Raw genomic sequence first — 15224 nt, 5'->3', positions numbered from 1 at the left:
CAGTGAGATCCCAGAGTTTGAGATTCTAGAGACGAGCATTTCCAGGTAAGGGTGAGATCTAGCCTGTGACAGTGGTTGGTGATGTAGAGACAAATTCGGTTTAAATCAAATATTTATGGAGCTTTTCCTGCATGTGAGATATTGTGCTAAGATTGGGGAATGTAAAATTTGGCAAAACATCACTGGATTAGACGGTTCAGGAGCTGGCTCTTCGCTGTTCACCTGAATGCTGAGGTTGCCCATGACAATGGTAGGATCTCGGGCAAGAAGGAAGACTGAAACTTTATTACAGTGAAGAATGCTTGAGTGGATTGACTTGTTTTTCATTGGTTGAAGATATTACTATAAATGGCTCTTTAAAATAGGTGCATCTCCCAATGGGAATAAAATAATTAGTAACATTAATTTAGAATTTAGAAGATAGCTGTCCTAAATTCATTTATTTATCTAGTCCTTTTTTCCCTTCCTCTTTCCTTTTTAGCCGCTAGTGTACATATTAGATGATTAACCCAGTTCTTTTTAGTTTTAGAGGAATGGTTTGCTGAGTCGGCTTGTGTCCTTTTTCTTTCTCAGCGAGTACCCTAGAAAGGGAACATGTCCCGAAGAAGAGCACAGCGGCACAAAAAGGAACAGCGCATCTTGTAGCCAGGATGTTGATGGTTCCTTGTGCCTTTCAGTTGAAAGGTGTAGGTTTTGAACTCTAGGAAGCTTACTTTATTAAAAAAAAAAAAAAAGGTATAACATTGAGTCAACATTTATTTTACAATTACATTTACTATATCAAATAGCAATAAAGTGAATTTTATACTGTCGGTGTAAACCTATGCCGATCGTTTTGGGGTTCATTCCAGTCAGGGATGCTCGCATAGATCCACGCGTGGTTGGTTTATTTACCAAACAGGAGATAGCAGCAGGGCCACAGAACCCAGGAAATTTCCAGGTACGCAGGCTCAGTATCTCACTTGAATGCCTGGCCACGTCTACTTGTGTCAGTGTCTCTTTAGTCTGATGCACAGCCCCTTCCCACGCTGCTCCTCCTGCTTTTCTCTAATGTGCATTTGAGCAGACTACGTGTTATTGCACCTCTGCTCACTGTTCTTTGCCACATCACTTTGAACATTGTTTCTGTGAAGAGGAACCCTGTTGCCAGGACTAACAGCAGTAGCGAACAGATGCATGCAACATCAGATGGACCTTCTGCTTCATTTGGGCAAACTGCTACTGTGCACTGGGCTCATTTCACTCGTGTAGTCCTAAAAATGGGAAGAATTTTGCACTCTCCTCTTTTCTTTTTTCTTTCTTTCTTTTTCTTTTCTTTTTTCTTTTTCTTTCTTTCTCTTTCTCTCTTCTTTTCCCTTTTCTTTTCTTTTCTTTTCTTTTCTTTTCTTTTCTTTTCTTTTCTTTTCTTTTCTTTTCTTTTCATTCTGTCTCTATCATGGTAGCTCTCATGGTATTGTCTCCAGACCCACAGCATTAGGGTCACCTGGGAACTTGTTAGAAATCAGGTTCTCAGGCCTCACCAAGATCTGAACCCAAATCTCTGAAAGTAGGGCCTAGTTTTAGCAGGTGCTCCCGGGTAATTCTGGTACATGGTAAAGCTTGAGGACCACTGCTTTAGCATATTGGGGTTACCAACCTGTAAAGGTTGGTACACTTCCTTGAAGTCTTTGACTTCATATATGTCTGCTAAGCTCAGTGTATAAATTGAAAATGTGAAATTGCCGTTGTTGTAGGTTAACAGTTATCTAATGTTGGCAATCTCGTATGGTTCAGCTAACAGCTACTTTGTGTAAACCATTGCGTAAACCAACTAAAATGTTCTTAGATGTTTTTTGTTGAGTTGTCGATGCTCTTAGCGGGGGACAGCGGTCCTGTGCGTTGTAGAAGGCTTAGCAGCATCGCTGGATTCTACCTACTGGATTACGGTAGCATCTGCCAAGTTGTGATGATCAAAAAGTTCTCCAGACATTGTCATATGTGTCCTGGTGCTCGGTGGGTCGGGGATCGCTCCCCATCGAGAACCACTGGCTAACCCAGTTGCTTTCCCTTCTAAGCAGTAATACTCAACACATTACCCATAATATATACATTTTTCTCCCTGAGTGGGAGAAGGGCCGGACATAGACTAATTATAGAAATTAAATTTAGATTTTATGTTTGATAGAGATGATGGTGATTACAATTTAGGTTCACTTTCTTTTATGTTTCTTCATGTCCTGTTTATCGTAAACAGTATTATTATTATAGTATTATTATTATAATAAAACAGTAGACTATTATTTGGTTTTCTTTTTTTTTTTTAAGATTTTATTTATTTATTCATTCGACAGAGATAGAGACAGCCAGCGAGAGAGGGAACACAAGCAGGGGGAGTGGGAGAGGAAGAAGCAGGCTCATAGCGGAGGAGCCTGATGTGGGGCTCGATCCCATAACGCCGGGATCACACCCTGAGCCGAAGGCAGACGCTTAACTGCTGTGCCACCCAGGCGCCCCTATTATTTGGTTTTCTAATATCTTACTGCTGTCAAAGTCTAATGGCATTCTGATTTTGTTTCTGAGTAATTTGCTGATTTGCCAAGGGATTGTCTTTTTCTGTAAAGTCCAGTATATCTCAGTGTGGGTTATGCTAGATTGGTTTTCTCAAGTATATGGTGTGCTCTTTTAAATCTTTTTTTTTTTTTTAATTTAAAAGAAGTTTTCATTTTTTAACTTTTTCTTTTTCAAACACTTCCCTTGCTTTGGATTTTTTCTTTGGGGACTCCTATTAAAAGTAGGAGCTGGTCTTTTTTGCCTATCTTTTGTATCACTTTCTCTCAAATCTTTTTGATCTTTTTTTATTTAAAAATTTTCCTTCTTTTCACCTTTTATTTTTCTTAAGACATTATTTTTTTCTTAAAAGATTTTATTTATTTATTCGACAGAGATAGAGACAGCCAGCGAGAGAGGGAACACAAGCAGGGGGAGTGGGAGAGGAAGAAGCAGGCTCACAGTGGAAGAGCCTGATGTGGGGCTCGATCCCATAACGCCGGGATCACGCCCTGAGCCGAAGGCAGACGCCCAACCGCTGTGCCACCCAGGCGCCCCTCTTAAGGCATTATTTATCGTATTCATTCACCCTTGTGTTCTTTCTAGTTTAGTGGTTTTTGAAATATTTTCTTCATTTCTTTCCTGAGTTCTATCACCTTATTTCTGAGTTTTCATAATTATGATTGATGTGGTTTTTTCAGTATCTTTTTTTCTTTCTTTCTTTCTTTCGTTCTTTCGTTCTTTCGTTCTTTCTCTCCTTCCTTCCTTCCTTCCTTCCTTCCTTCCTTCCTTCCTTCCTTCCTTCCTTCCTTCCTTCCTTCTTTCGCTTGTGGATAAATAGTAGTTTTAGTTCGCTGTTGTGTGGGCATGCCTGTCTTTCATTGTCTTTAGGGATATTAGTACACTCTTTATTCTCTTTTTCTTTTGGTGGCTATATATGGAATTAAATCATGATCCTTCTGTGTTTCTCCTTTTTATGTGAAACTAGTTTCATAAACCCTTGAAGGCAGTGTGGTTCAGGGTAGCTTTTCTAATTTCAGGATTCTAGAGCTCCCTCTTATTTTTTACCTCATGTTTAAAATAGGATGCTTTACTTTCTGAAGTTTCTGGGCTCTATTTCTCTACATTGATTTGGACCTTGTCTTCCCTTTGTGGTCTTTTGTTTCTATCCTGTTCAATTCAGAATCTATTTCCTAGAATTTTTCTTCAGTGCGGGCCTTTGTTCTAGATGTTTCGAGAATTCATAGGGATAAGACTAGTTTAGCTCCCTGAGATGTTATTATGGACACATTGAGCTCATCAAGAGTGAGAGTGTGGAAAATCATTTATAGTTTTAGCTGCTGTCCATACATGCACGATCTTGGGTTTATGTGGGAAATCTTATCACTATGTTGTTGTTGTTGTTGCATGAGTTTTTTATTTTACTCTCCTAGTTGCTCTGTTTTTATGGGGAATTCAGGAAGTTTCAAAAACTACGTGTCTGCTGTTGCTGCCTTCCTAGATGCATTTTGTACATATTTATTGAGGTATTATTGGCATACAAGGAACCCGCACATATTTAAAATGCAGTCTCCTGAGTTTTGACATACATATATGGCCATGAATCCTCACCATGATCAAGATAATAAACCTACTAATCACCCCTGAAACTTTTCTGATGCCCCTTTGCAATCCTAACTTCATTTTTTCCCCTCTTCTCCAGGCAACGGCTGATGTGCTTTCTGTCACTATAGTTTAGTGTGCATTCCCTGTAATTTTAGATGAATGGAATCATACAGTAGAATGGCTTCTTTCATTCATCATAATTATTTTGAAATTCACTTATGTTGTTGTGTGTCTCAATAGTTCCTTCCTTTTTATTGCTAATAAATAGTATTCCGCTGTATAAATATGTCACAATTTGGTTATCTACCCACCTGTTAGTAAACATTCGGGTTGTTTCTGTTTTTGTCGATTAGAAACAAAGCTGTGATAAGTATTTGTGTTCAGGTGTTTCTGTGAACATATGCTTTTGTTTCTTTTGAGTAAACAAGAGTGGAATGTCTAGGTTGTTTGGTAGGTGTCTTTGTAAGTTTTTAAGAGATTATCAAACTTTTTCAAAGTATTGTTCCGTTTTCCATTTCCACCAGTAGTATGTGAGAGTGGTGTGTTCAGTCCTTATAAAGTCAGTCATTCCAATGGGTGTGTAGTGCTATCTTATTGTGGTTGTGATTTGAAGTTACCCAATGCTAAATTTTGTTGACCATCCTTTTCATGTGTGTGTTTGCCAATATATTCTTTGGTGATGTTTTGAAATCTTTTGTCCATTTTTTGTTGGATGTTCTTCTTATTTAGTTTGAGTGCTTTATATATTCTAGATACAAGTTGTGTGTTGAATATATATCTTGCAAATATTTTATGCCAGTCTGTGGCTTGCCTTTTTGTTTCTGTAGCAGTACCTTTGGAAAGCAAATGTTTTAAATTTTTTTTTTTTAATTTTTAAAAAATTTTTAAAAATTTTATTTCAACTCTAGTTAACATGTAGTGTAATACTGGTTGCAGGAGCAGAATTTGGTGATTCCTCACTTACCTATAACACCCAGTGCTCATCACACCAAGTGCCGTCCTTAATGCCCAGCAAATGTTTTTAATTTTGATGAAGTTCTTTTTGTTATATTTTTTCTTTTATAATTTATGTCTTTTCTGTCCTACTTAAGAAATATTTGTCAAACCCAAGGTCACTAAGATTTTCTGCTAAGTTTTCCTCTGAAGTTTTATAGTATTGGCTCTTACATTCAGGCCTGTAATCTACTTGGAGTTAATTTGTTGTATCTGGCTTCAGGTTGGGGAAAGATTCATTATGTTTTGCATATGGCTATCCATTTGTTCCAGCACCATTTGTTGAAAAGATGATCACTTCCTCATTGAATTATCTTGTCACGAATCAATCGTGTATTTATGTTTGAGTCGATTTCCTGGACACTTGACTCTTTTTCATTGATCTATAGGACTATTTTTATGCTGGTGCCACACTTTTTTTTTTTTTTTAAGATTTTATTTATTTATTCGACAGAGGTAGAGACAGCCAGCAAGAGAGGGAACACAAGCAGGGGGAGTGGGAGAGGAAGAAGCAGGCTCATAGCAGAGGAGCCTGATGTGGGGCTCGATCCCATAATGCTGGGATCACGCCCTGAGCCGAAGGCAGACGCTTAACCGCTGTGCCACCAAGGCGCCCCCACACTTTCTTATTGTAGCTTTATAATAAGTTGTAAAATAAGATAATATTTGCTCTACTGTAGCCTTATTTGTGTTCAAATTTGTTTTGGCTGTTCTGGATCTTTTGCATTTCCATATAAATTTTATTTTTGCTGTAGGCAATAGTGTTGTCTGTGACTAAAGCCAATTTGACTTTTTCCTTTGCAATCCATAAGCCTTTAATTTCTTTTTATTGCTTATTGCCCTGGCACAAACCAAGCCTCCAACACAATGTTGAATAGAAGTCGTAATAGTGAACATCTTTGTCTTGTTTCTGATTAGGGAGAATGCGTTCATTCTTTTACCATTAAATATGAAGAAAGCTGTAAGTTTTTCATAGATGCCCTTTATCTGAAGGGCATTCTTTATCTAGGAATTTTTGGTTTGCTGATAGTTTTAAATCATGAATGAATGCTAGATTTGTCAGATTTCTACATCTATTGAGATGCTCATATGTGCTTTTAAAGAATTCTGTCATATTGATTGATTTTTTAAAAATTAAACTTTTTATTTTGAGATAATTATAGATTCACATACAGTAGTAAGGAATAATACAGAGATACCCATATACACCCTTTACCTAGTTTCCCCCTAAAGTAACATCTTGAAAAACTATAATACAATATTACAACCAGGATATTGATATGATCAAGATAGGTAAGATTTCCATCACTGCCTAGTCACGTTCATTTCCCTCCCCACAACCATCTTTAACAAACCCTGGAAACCACTAATCTGGTTCTCCGTTTGTATAATTTTTGTCTTTTCAAGAATTCTAGTTCCTTTGCCTTTCCATATAAATTTTAGAAAAATATTGCCTGTGTCTCCCAAAAATCTTGTTTAGATTTTTGATATGAATCGTGTTAATCTACGTTTGTATTTCATTTTTCAAGTGGTATTGTATTTGTAATTTCAGTGTTCATGTGTTGAATATGGTCAAATGTTTTTTTCTGCATTGATTGATATGATCATGGATATTTTTCTTCTTTAACCTGTTAATATGATGGATTACACTGATTCTGAATATTGAACCAGCCTCATATCCCTGGAGTAAACCTCATTTGATCATGGTGTATAACTTTTCCTTTTACATGTAATTGTATTTTATTTGCTAATATTTTGTTAAGAATTTTTGCATCTGAAAAAAAAGAATTTTTGCATCTGTATTTATGAAGGATATTGTTCTGTAGTTTTTCTTTTTGGTCTTTGCCTGGTTTTGGTATTTCTGTAATATTAGCTTCGTAAAGTAATTTAGGAAATGTTCCCCCATCTTCTATTTTCTGAAAGAGATTGTGTAGAATGGTGTTAATTCTTCCTTAAATGTTTGGTAGAATTCTCCAGCGAAATTATCTGGACTTGGAGATTTCTTTAAGGAGTTTTGACATAAGAATTCAATGTCCTTAATGGTTGTAGGACTATTCAAATGATCTATTTTGAATTGGGTTAGTTATGATGGTTTGTGGGGTTTTTTTGAGGAACTGGTTCATTTGGTCTAAGTTCTCAAATTTATATATGTCAAATTATTTGTGGCATTCTCATTATCCTTTTGGTGTCTGTAGGGTTTGTAGTGATATGTTGTTTCAATCCTGATATTGATAATTTGTGTCTTCTCTCATTTTTAATTTGTCAGTCTTACTAGAAGGTAGTCAATCTTATTAATCCTTTATTCCTTTTTTTGGGGGAGGAGGGGGAGAGAGAGAGAACGAATGTGGGGGTAGGGCAGAGGAAGAGAGGGAGAGAGAGAATCTTAAGCCCAGCACGGAGCCTGATGCAGGGCTCAATCTCATGACCTTGAGATCATGACCTGAGCCGAAATTAAGAGTCTGATGCTTAACTGAATGAGCCACTCAGGTGCCCCAATTTTATTGAGCCTTTAAAAGAATGAGGTCTTTATTTATTTTCTGTATTTATGTCATTACTTTCTTTTGTTTACTACTTCCTTCTGTTTGTATTGTGGTTCCTTTGTTCTTCTAGGTTCTCGTGGTAGAAAGTTAGATTATTATTCTAGATTTTGCCTCTTTTCTAATGTATGCATTTAGTGTTATAAATTTCCCTCTCTGCACTGTTTTCTCTGTGTCCCACAAGTTTTGATATGTTGTACTTTCATTTTCATTCAGGTCAATGTATTTTTTTTATTTTCCTGGGACCCCCTCTTTGACCCATGCATCATGCAGAAGTGTTAGTTTCCAAGAATTTTAGATTTTTAAATAATCTATTATTGATTTCTAGTTTGATTCCGTTGTGGTCAGAGAAAACTCTGTATGATTTCAATTTTTTTAAAAGTTTTTATTTTATTTTATTTTATTTTATTTTATTTTGTTGAGAGAGATAGAGAGAGCATGAGCAGGGGGAGGAGCAAAGGGAAAGGGAGAAGCAGACTCCCCACTGAGCATTGAGCAGGGAGCCCGCCACCGGCCTGGATCCCAGGACCCTGAGATCATGACCTGAACCGAAGGCAGATACTTAACCAGCTGAGCCACTCAAGCGCCCCTGATTTCAAGTTTTAAATATTTGTTGAGGATTTTATGGCTCAGGATGTGGTCCTTTTAGACATATGTCCTTTGGGCGCTTGAACGTGTTAACTCTTGTCGGATAGCGTGTTCTATAAATATGTTAGATCTTGTTGACCGATGCTGTTGTTGAGTTCTCCTATGGCCTTGATAATTTTCTGTCTCTTTGTTCCATCAGTTGTTGAATGAGGCTTGTGGAAATGTCCATCTACCTGTGTAATGTGTCTATTTCTCTTTTCAGTTGTGTAGGTTTTTGTTTCACATATTTTGCAATTCTATTTGGCGCACACACGTTTAGGTTTGCTGTGTCTTCCTGGTGGATGGTCTCTGTTACCATAATGTAACGTTGATGTTTCTGGTGATCTTGTTTCCTCTGAGATTTACTTTATCTGGTACTAATCTCGCCACTCCTGCTTTCTTCTGTTTCATGTTTCTGTCCTTTATTTTCAACCTGCTGCTATTACTGTATTCGCGATTAGTTTCTTGTAGGCTGCATTTAGTTGAGTCATGTTTTTAAATCCACTCTGCCAATTCCTGTCCTTTAATTGAATTTAGACTTTTACATTTTATGTAATTACTGATATTTTGTGCTTAAATCTGCCATTTATTTTTTGTTTTCTGTTTGTTTTTATGTTTCCTCAGTGCAACATTTGGTCTTCACATCTATTAGATTTCTAATACCATGTTGTTTTTTGCCTAATTGCAAAATTAGTGAATCAAATTCACCAATGTTCTGTTCAATATTAAATATTCCTGGCATCAGTTCATCTAATGAGTCATCCATTCATCCATCCTTTCAAGAGACACTGAACCTCTGCTCTGGGCCAGGAATTGTCTTATGAAAGATTACTTTCTCAGATATTTCTCTTCTCTCCCAGTTCTTTAGTGGTGTGTTTCCTGTGGCTGCCGTGGGAGATCACCACTATCTGGATGGCCTAAAACAACAGAAGTTTATTCTCTCACTGTTTTGGAGGCCGGAAGTCTGAAGTCAGTATCACCAAGTGGAAATGAAGGTGTCAGCAGGACTCTAAGGGGGAATCTGTTCTTTGCCTCTTCCAGCTTCTGGTGAGGGTTGGCATTCCCTGGGCAGCATTGTTCCCATCTCTGCTCTGTGATCAGATTCCCTTCTTCTGTTTGGTCTGTCTTCTTCCTTGAGTGTCTCTTTGAAGGACGCTTGTTATTGGGTTTATAGCCTACTTGAATAATCCAGGATGATCTCTTGGTCTCAAGATCCATTGTCAAATTAATAGAACGTTCCCAGGTTCCGGAATTAGGATGCGGACGTATCTTATGGAGGGCCACCATTTGACCCACTAGAAGTACAGTTGATCCTTGAACAACACATGTTTGAACTGCACAGGTTGACTTATATGCAAAATTTTTTCAGCAAATACATTATAGTACTGTACATGTATTTTTCTCTTATGAATTTATTCATAGCATTTTATTTTCTTTAGCTTACTTTATTTGTAAGATTACAGTATATGATATGTATACAAAATATGTGTTAGTCGACTATGTTATCAGTTAGGCTTTCGATCAACAGTAGTTATGTTCTGGGGGAGTGGAAAGTTACATGCAGGTTTTTGACTGTGGGGGGGGATGGCACCCCTAACCTCATGTTGTTCAAGGGCCACCTATGGTATATGCAACTTTAATTTCCCTTTTTTTGATCTTCTTCCCATCTTGGCATGGGTCCCTTCTTTCACTCTCTTCTCATTTCCTTTTTGGTTTTGTCTTTTCAAGTATTCACATTGAGAGTGTCAAGGATGTGAAATGATTGTACTGACCTATATTTCACTGCCATATTGCAACAGGGGAAAAGCCTTTCTTCACAATGGGGCAGCTCCATTTAGAATCAGGATATGCTTCTTATTAATAGAACTTATTAAACTCTGCAGCCAATAAATGCAATACCTTAAGAAATTCTTTAAGAAACCATGTTAAGATCTTATGTACAGATAATCACAAAAGTTTTATTTGAAGTGATAAAAATAATTTTAATTAAAATAAATAGTATTGTGTCGGCAATTAACAGTTAAATTGGTATCAGTTAAGAAAAAGTAGAATTTCCATCTGAGGTGGTACCACATTGACTAGCATCTTTTTAATATATGTTTCAAGTATGTGCCCATGTTGCTTATCTACTGCTTTCAAATAAAGACTTTTCTGTGTGGCAATAGTTTTTGAGAAGAATCTGAACACCTATTACAAGGTAGTTAGGCCTCTAGAGTGTCACTGAGATTATTGTAAGTCTTACTGACCTAATGAATGTTATATCAAAAAGGTACCTTGTAAATATACCTCCCCGACCTTTGAGTATATCTTAAAGAAGTTTCTAGCAACTTTGAGAGTCCAGCTAGTACAACAGTGGTTTCATTATACCAGAAGAAAGTTGTATGATTCTGTGGTACTTGATTTTGTTGCTGTCCCTGCTGTTGTTATGGTTATTAATATTTTACCATAGTGAAATTTTACAACATCTATATTTTTTTTAAAGTACAGGAAACTGGCAGATCACAGGAAAAAAAATGAGGTAGAGTTTTAAAAGAAGTATTTAAAAATTGCCTTGAGACTTTCAGACATAAGACATGTATATAGAGAATCTTATTTTAGTGTAAGCATAGTTAATATCTTCCTGCATTTGTTATAAGATTTACTTAATGAAATTTCAGTCTGGTTTTATTTTTATATCTAAATGATGTGTAAAGTTTAAAACTTTGTCAGATGTCTGAGCATTTATCATTAAAAGCAGATTAATCCCTGCTTTTTATAGTTGTAAACTAGGCACTCAGCTTGTAATGACAAATTCTAAATTTGTGTTTTCTTTGTAAGTGCTGGCCAAGATATCCAAGGAACAAGTGTGATTGCAAATCTTCCATTTTTGATGCGACAGAATCCTGCTGAGACACTTCGGAGAGTCTTGCCGAAAGTTAGAGTAAGTTGGTACAAAATAAGATTCGAATTTACCATTTTTCCAGTAGCACATTGTCATTATTAGGAGGAGATTTCAGAGTTTTGGATGACTGATCTTTTGTACGTAATTGTGGAGTGGAGGAAGTATTACGGTACACATTTTGAATTATAATGGAAATATTTAGGAAAATTAGCTGATGAAAATGGGAAAATCCAGAATTTAATTTGTAGTTGTTTCTTTAGTTATTTTCTCAGTAGAGACATTTTATTTATTTATTTTTTAAAAAAAGATGTATTTTAGAGAGAGAGCTCGTGCACGCATGGGGGGAGGGAGGAGAGAGGAGGGGCAGAAGGAGAAGGAGAGAGAGTCTTGAGCAGACTTCTTGCCAAGTGTGGAGCCCTACGCGGGGCTCGATCAGACGACCCTGAGATCACGACCTGAGCCTAAACCAAGAGTTGGACACTTCGTCGGCTGCACCGCCCAGGTCGCCCAAGACATTTTACTTAATAAAGTTAGCTTTTCAGTAGCTCAAAAAAAAAAATCTTCATTAGTCTTACGAAATCATAGCTATCTTATTTGGTATTCTGTTGACTTAAATTTATATTAATGATACTTCTATAACACTGATAATAAAATTTAATTAATATTCCTAATAATCACCTTCTGGAGACTTCTAAAGAATCACCAAATAAAGATTGAATTGTAGCCATCACAGTTTTAGTTTGATATTTACTTATTTCTACCTGGATTCCTTTGGAATTAGTTTTCCTGCTTTAAACAAAGATCTTTGATTTATGAGAACATTCTTTTATTTGGCTATTTAATATTGACTGATTATTAATATAGAATATTAAATATTTGATACATAGTATTTGTTATTTATCTGTGGCTGTGTGCAAAGTGTTGTTCTTATTTGTAAGAACTTGAATGAGCAAAACAGACAAAAGCCTGTGGGTCCTCAGGGAACTTACTTACTATTTAGGGTCAGGGAGGGTACATACTAATGGGGACTATGTTTGCTGATAGTGAGTTTTGTATACTTTGCTTTGGCTTTCTGGTTGGTTATAGCTTGTTCATAATTTTTTATTACTTTATATGTGTTTAAAATACTATAATTATTAATGTGCTCTTGAGTTTCATTTTTAGGCATATGCGTCATGGTTCTGTCACTATGATTTAGGTCAAGGGTATAGCATGGTATTTTTCCAGGATGCCCACATTTCTGTGCAGGCATTATGAATTTCTTTTTACTGGTTATAATAGTGAATTGAGAAAATGTTTATTTTGGCTTTGCATGTGATTCGAAAGTTTTTCATAGCTATTTTTCCCGGAATCATGCTGTATTTTCAATGGAATGAAGTCTCCACTATCACATTCAATTTCAGTGATAGTAACTGACCTAAGCTTCTTGGCACGACACCTGGAAATGCCAGTTAAATGATAGCAGAAGGGAACAAGTGGTTAGGTCCCCTTGACTAAGGAGTTATTGTAGGTAAGTGAATTCGATTTAGAGCTAAAAATACCAAGCATGCTATACGTGCTGTGTCGAGCAGGCAGAATCTGGTTCACGGACAGCCTAATGAGCATCCACACTTTCTTAAAGCGTGAATAAAAGATGAAGGGTGGAGAATAATGGCCTTTAGAGGTTACAAAATTATTTTGAAAAAATCCTTTTGTTAATGAGTTCACAATAAAGTCAATTAAGTAATAACTCCTGAAAAATCTTAATTTTATGGGCATGTATAAAGAATATTATACACTCATACGTCCAGCATATTTATACAAAGAATCAAATGTATTTGCTAAAACTATATAACTGAGTTATGGAAGATAAGATTTTAATAAGCTTTTAAGGTAATTAAAGTTAATCCATAATATAGAAGGTTAACTGAATAAATGGATATAAAGAAAATGTCTACTAATGAATATGTACTAAGAAAGCCTTTATTTAGTGTTGAAAGATTTCATTCATCAACAAACACCTATTTATTTGGGACTCTAATTTATCCTGTCTTGTCCTAAAAAAGATACCAAAAGGGTAGAAGACCGTTCCAGATTAGATTCTATGTCAGGATGGCCTAGAGACTATGGGAAACAATTAAAGAACAATCATCGGAGAGTATTTAATTGTGTGATTCTGACTTTGTGTAAAAATAGTGAAGAATTAAGTATATTGGAAAGACTTTATGGGGGTAATAATAATGACTTTTATAGAGGGTTTAAAATATAATGCAGGCAGCTAAACATTTAAGCAACTCCATTTCAAATGATAAAACCTATATTATATGCAAATCATTTTTCAATCACCGTGTTCAGATATTATGAAGATTTATTGGTACTCATAGTTAGCACCCCCAGTTCTGCCTTGCTTCTGTGAATGGTTACATTCAAGTGGTAAAACTGTGACAAAAATCACACATAGCCACTCTGTTCTCTTTTGCTATGGCCATAATTCCTTAGTTGATTTTATACATATAAAAAAACCAATCTTATATTCCAAAGTGAGCATTTAGTCGTGATGGCATTCCCATTCATTCCTGAATGTTGACTGAGCCAGGCGCTGTTGTAAGCAGTGAGAAGATAGAGGTGAACAAAACAGAGAACTTGCCCTCAAAGAGGGTCCAGTCCAGAGTAGGGGAAACAGACATGAAACAAGTGACTTGAAGAACAGGATAGAGGGGCAGGCTTACCTGCTGTGCCTTGGGAGGTCAAGGAAAAGCCTCTTTGAGGAGCTGAAAACCAAAGGCATGGGGGGAAGCAGCCATTTGAAGAGTCAGGAGTGAGTGGTCCAGGCAGAGGAAGTAGCAGAGAGCTCTCTTAGATGAAAGAGCTGATTGAACTGGATGAGGCATGTGTGGTTGGAATGCAGCAGGCAGGGGTGGAGTGTGACTGGAAAAGAGGTTAGAGAGATGGGCAGTGACAGAGCACGCAAGAGGGGTTCTGTCTTAGGACAGTGGAAAGCCGTTGAGCAGAGCAGTGGCTTATCCCATTTACCTTTTACAATGATCATTTTGATAATAGTGTGGCGAGTGCCTTGGAGCGGGACAATTAGGAAAGTACAGCCCTTGTCCTTGTGATATGTGAAGGTGGCTTGGGTTAGGCCAGCCAGCTGGGACACAGGGGAGTAGTGGCTGGATGAGAGATACAGTTACCGAGGCGAAATGAAGAACTCCTATGAATTGGATGTGGGAAGTGAGAGCTGTCTTCCAGGTTTCTGGCTTGAGCATGTTTGGTTCTGCTGGTTTTGAGTGTCTTGGTTGGTAGTTTATTAAATCCACGGGGAGCAATAGTTTGCGTACGTACTAATCTTCTGTGGGTGGTTTACTTCTGGAGAGTTTAAAGATATGAACAATAAATATTCTGTGTGTAAGAAACTAATCATTCCTGAGATTATTAGCACATTCACAAGAGTAGGATAAGCAGCTTTTAGAGCTCGCCCTTTAGCTTATCTTCACCTTAAAGAGCATCAGACACGGTGATAAGGAAGCTCTTCCTGGCCTTATGCAGTATAAAGTTTCACCAGTGATATTTTTATTTTTTTGTTGTTGTTGTATCACATTTGCATTTCATCTTTACAATAATATATTCACTGAACAATGGCTTTTAAAATGGGTTGCCATTTTCACTGTCTTAGAGATGAAGGAATTCAAGATTAAAAACGTCGGAAACAGAGTCAGGATTAGAATTGAGCTAATCCATAGTATTTCTACAATTCACTTGTAAATTTTATCCGAAGTGTACAATGAATGATAATGCTATCAGGTCATTCATCTCAAGGTTAAGTTTAAATAAGAGTCTAGAAAGGAAATATTTTGACCTCCAACTTAAATTTCCTAGATTGGAGACACTTTTAAATATAGTTGTTAAAATATATTCATGTTCTATGACTTCATCTTAGGGTATCTTTTGAAAAAGAAATAATTTTTTTCCTGTGGGCTTTATTGATTAAGTTTGAATTCTTTTCCACAATATAATAAATTGGGATCTTAGATGTTAGATTTCAATATTTGACTTGAACTTCTAGTTAGCTAGAAGTG

At 36.6% G+C, this 15224-nt stretch overlaps 1 protein-coding gene across 1 annotated transcript in view; it reads left to right on the top strand.

Moving 5' to 3' along the window:
- PPP4R4 (protein phosphatase 4 regulatory subunit 4) overlaps positions 1-15224 on the top strand; it is a 101756-nt gene that overhangs the window by 22294 nt on the left and 64238 nt on the right. The window contains exon 3 of the mRNA XM_040641486.1: positions 11106-11208. Coding sequence (XP_040497420.1) covers positions 11106-11208 — 103 coding nt within the window. The remainder of the gene's footprint in view (positions 1-11105; positions 11209-15224) is intronic.

Source organism: Ursus maritimus, unplaced genomic scaffold, assembly GCF_017311325.1.
Source record: "Ursus maritimus isolate PB19 unplaced genomic scaffold, ASM1731132v1 scaffold_25, whole genome shotgun sequence".
Taxonomy (NCBI): domain Eukaryota; kingdom Metazoa; phylum Chordata; class Mammalia; order Carnivora; family Ursidae; genus Ursus; species Ursus maritimus.
Note: the sequence above shows the minus strand (reverse complement) of the source record. Positions and strands in the feature narration are given on the sequence as shown.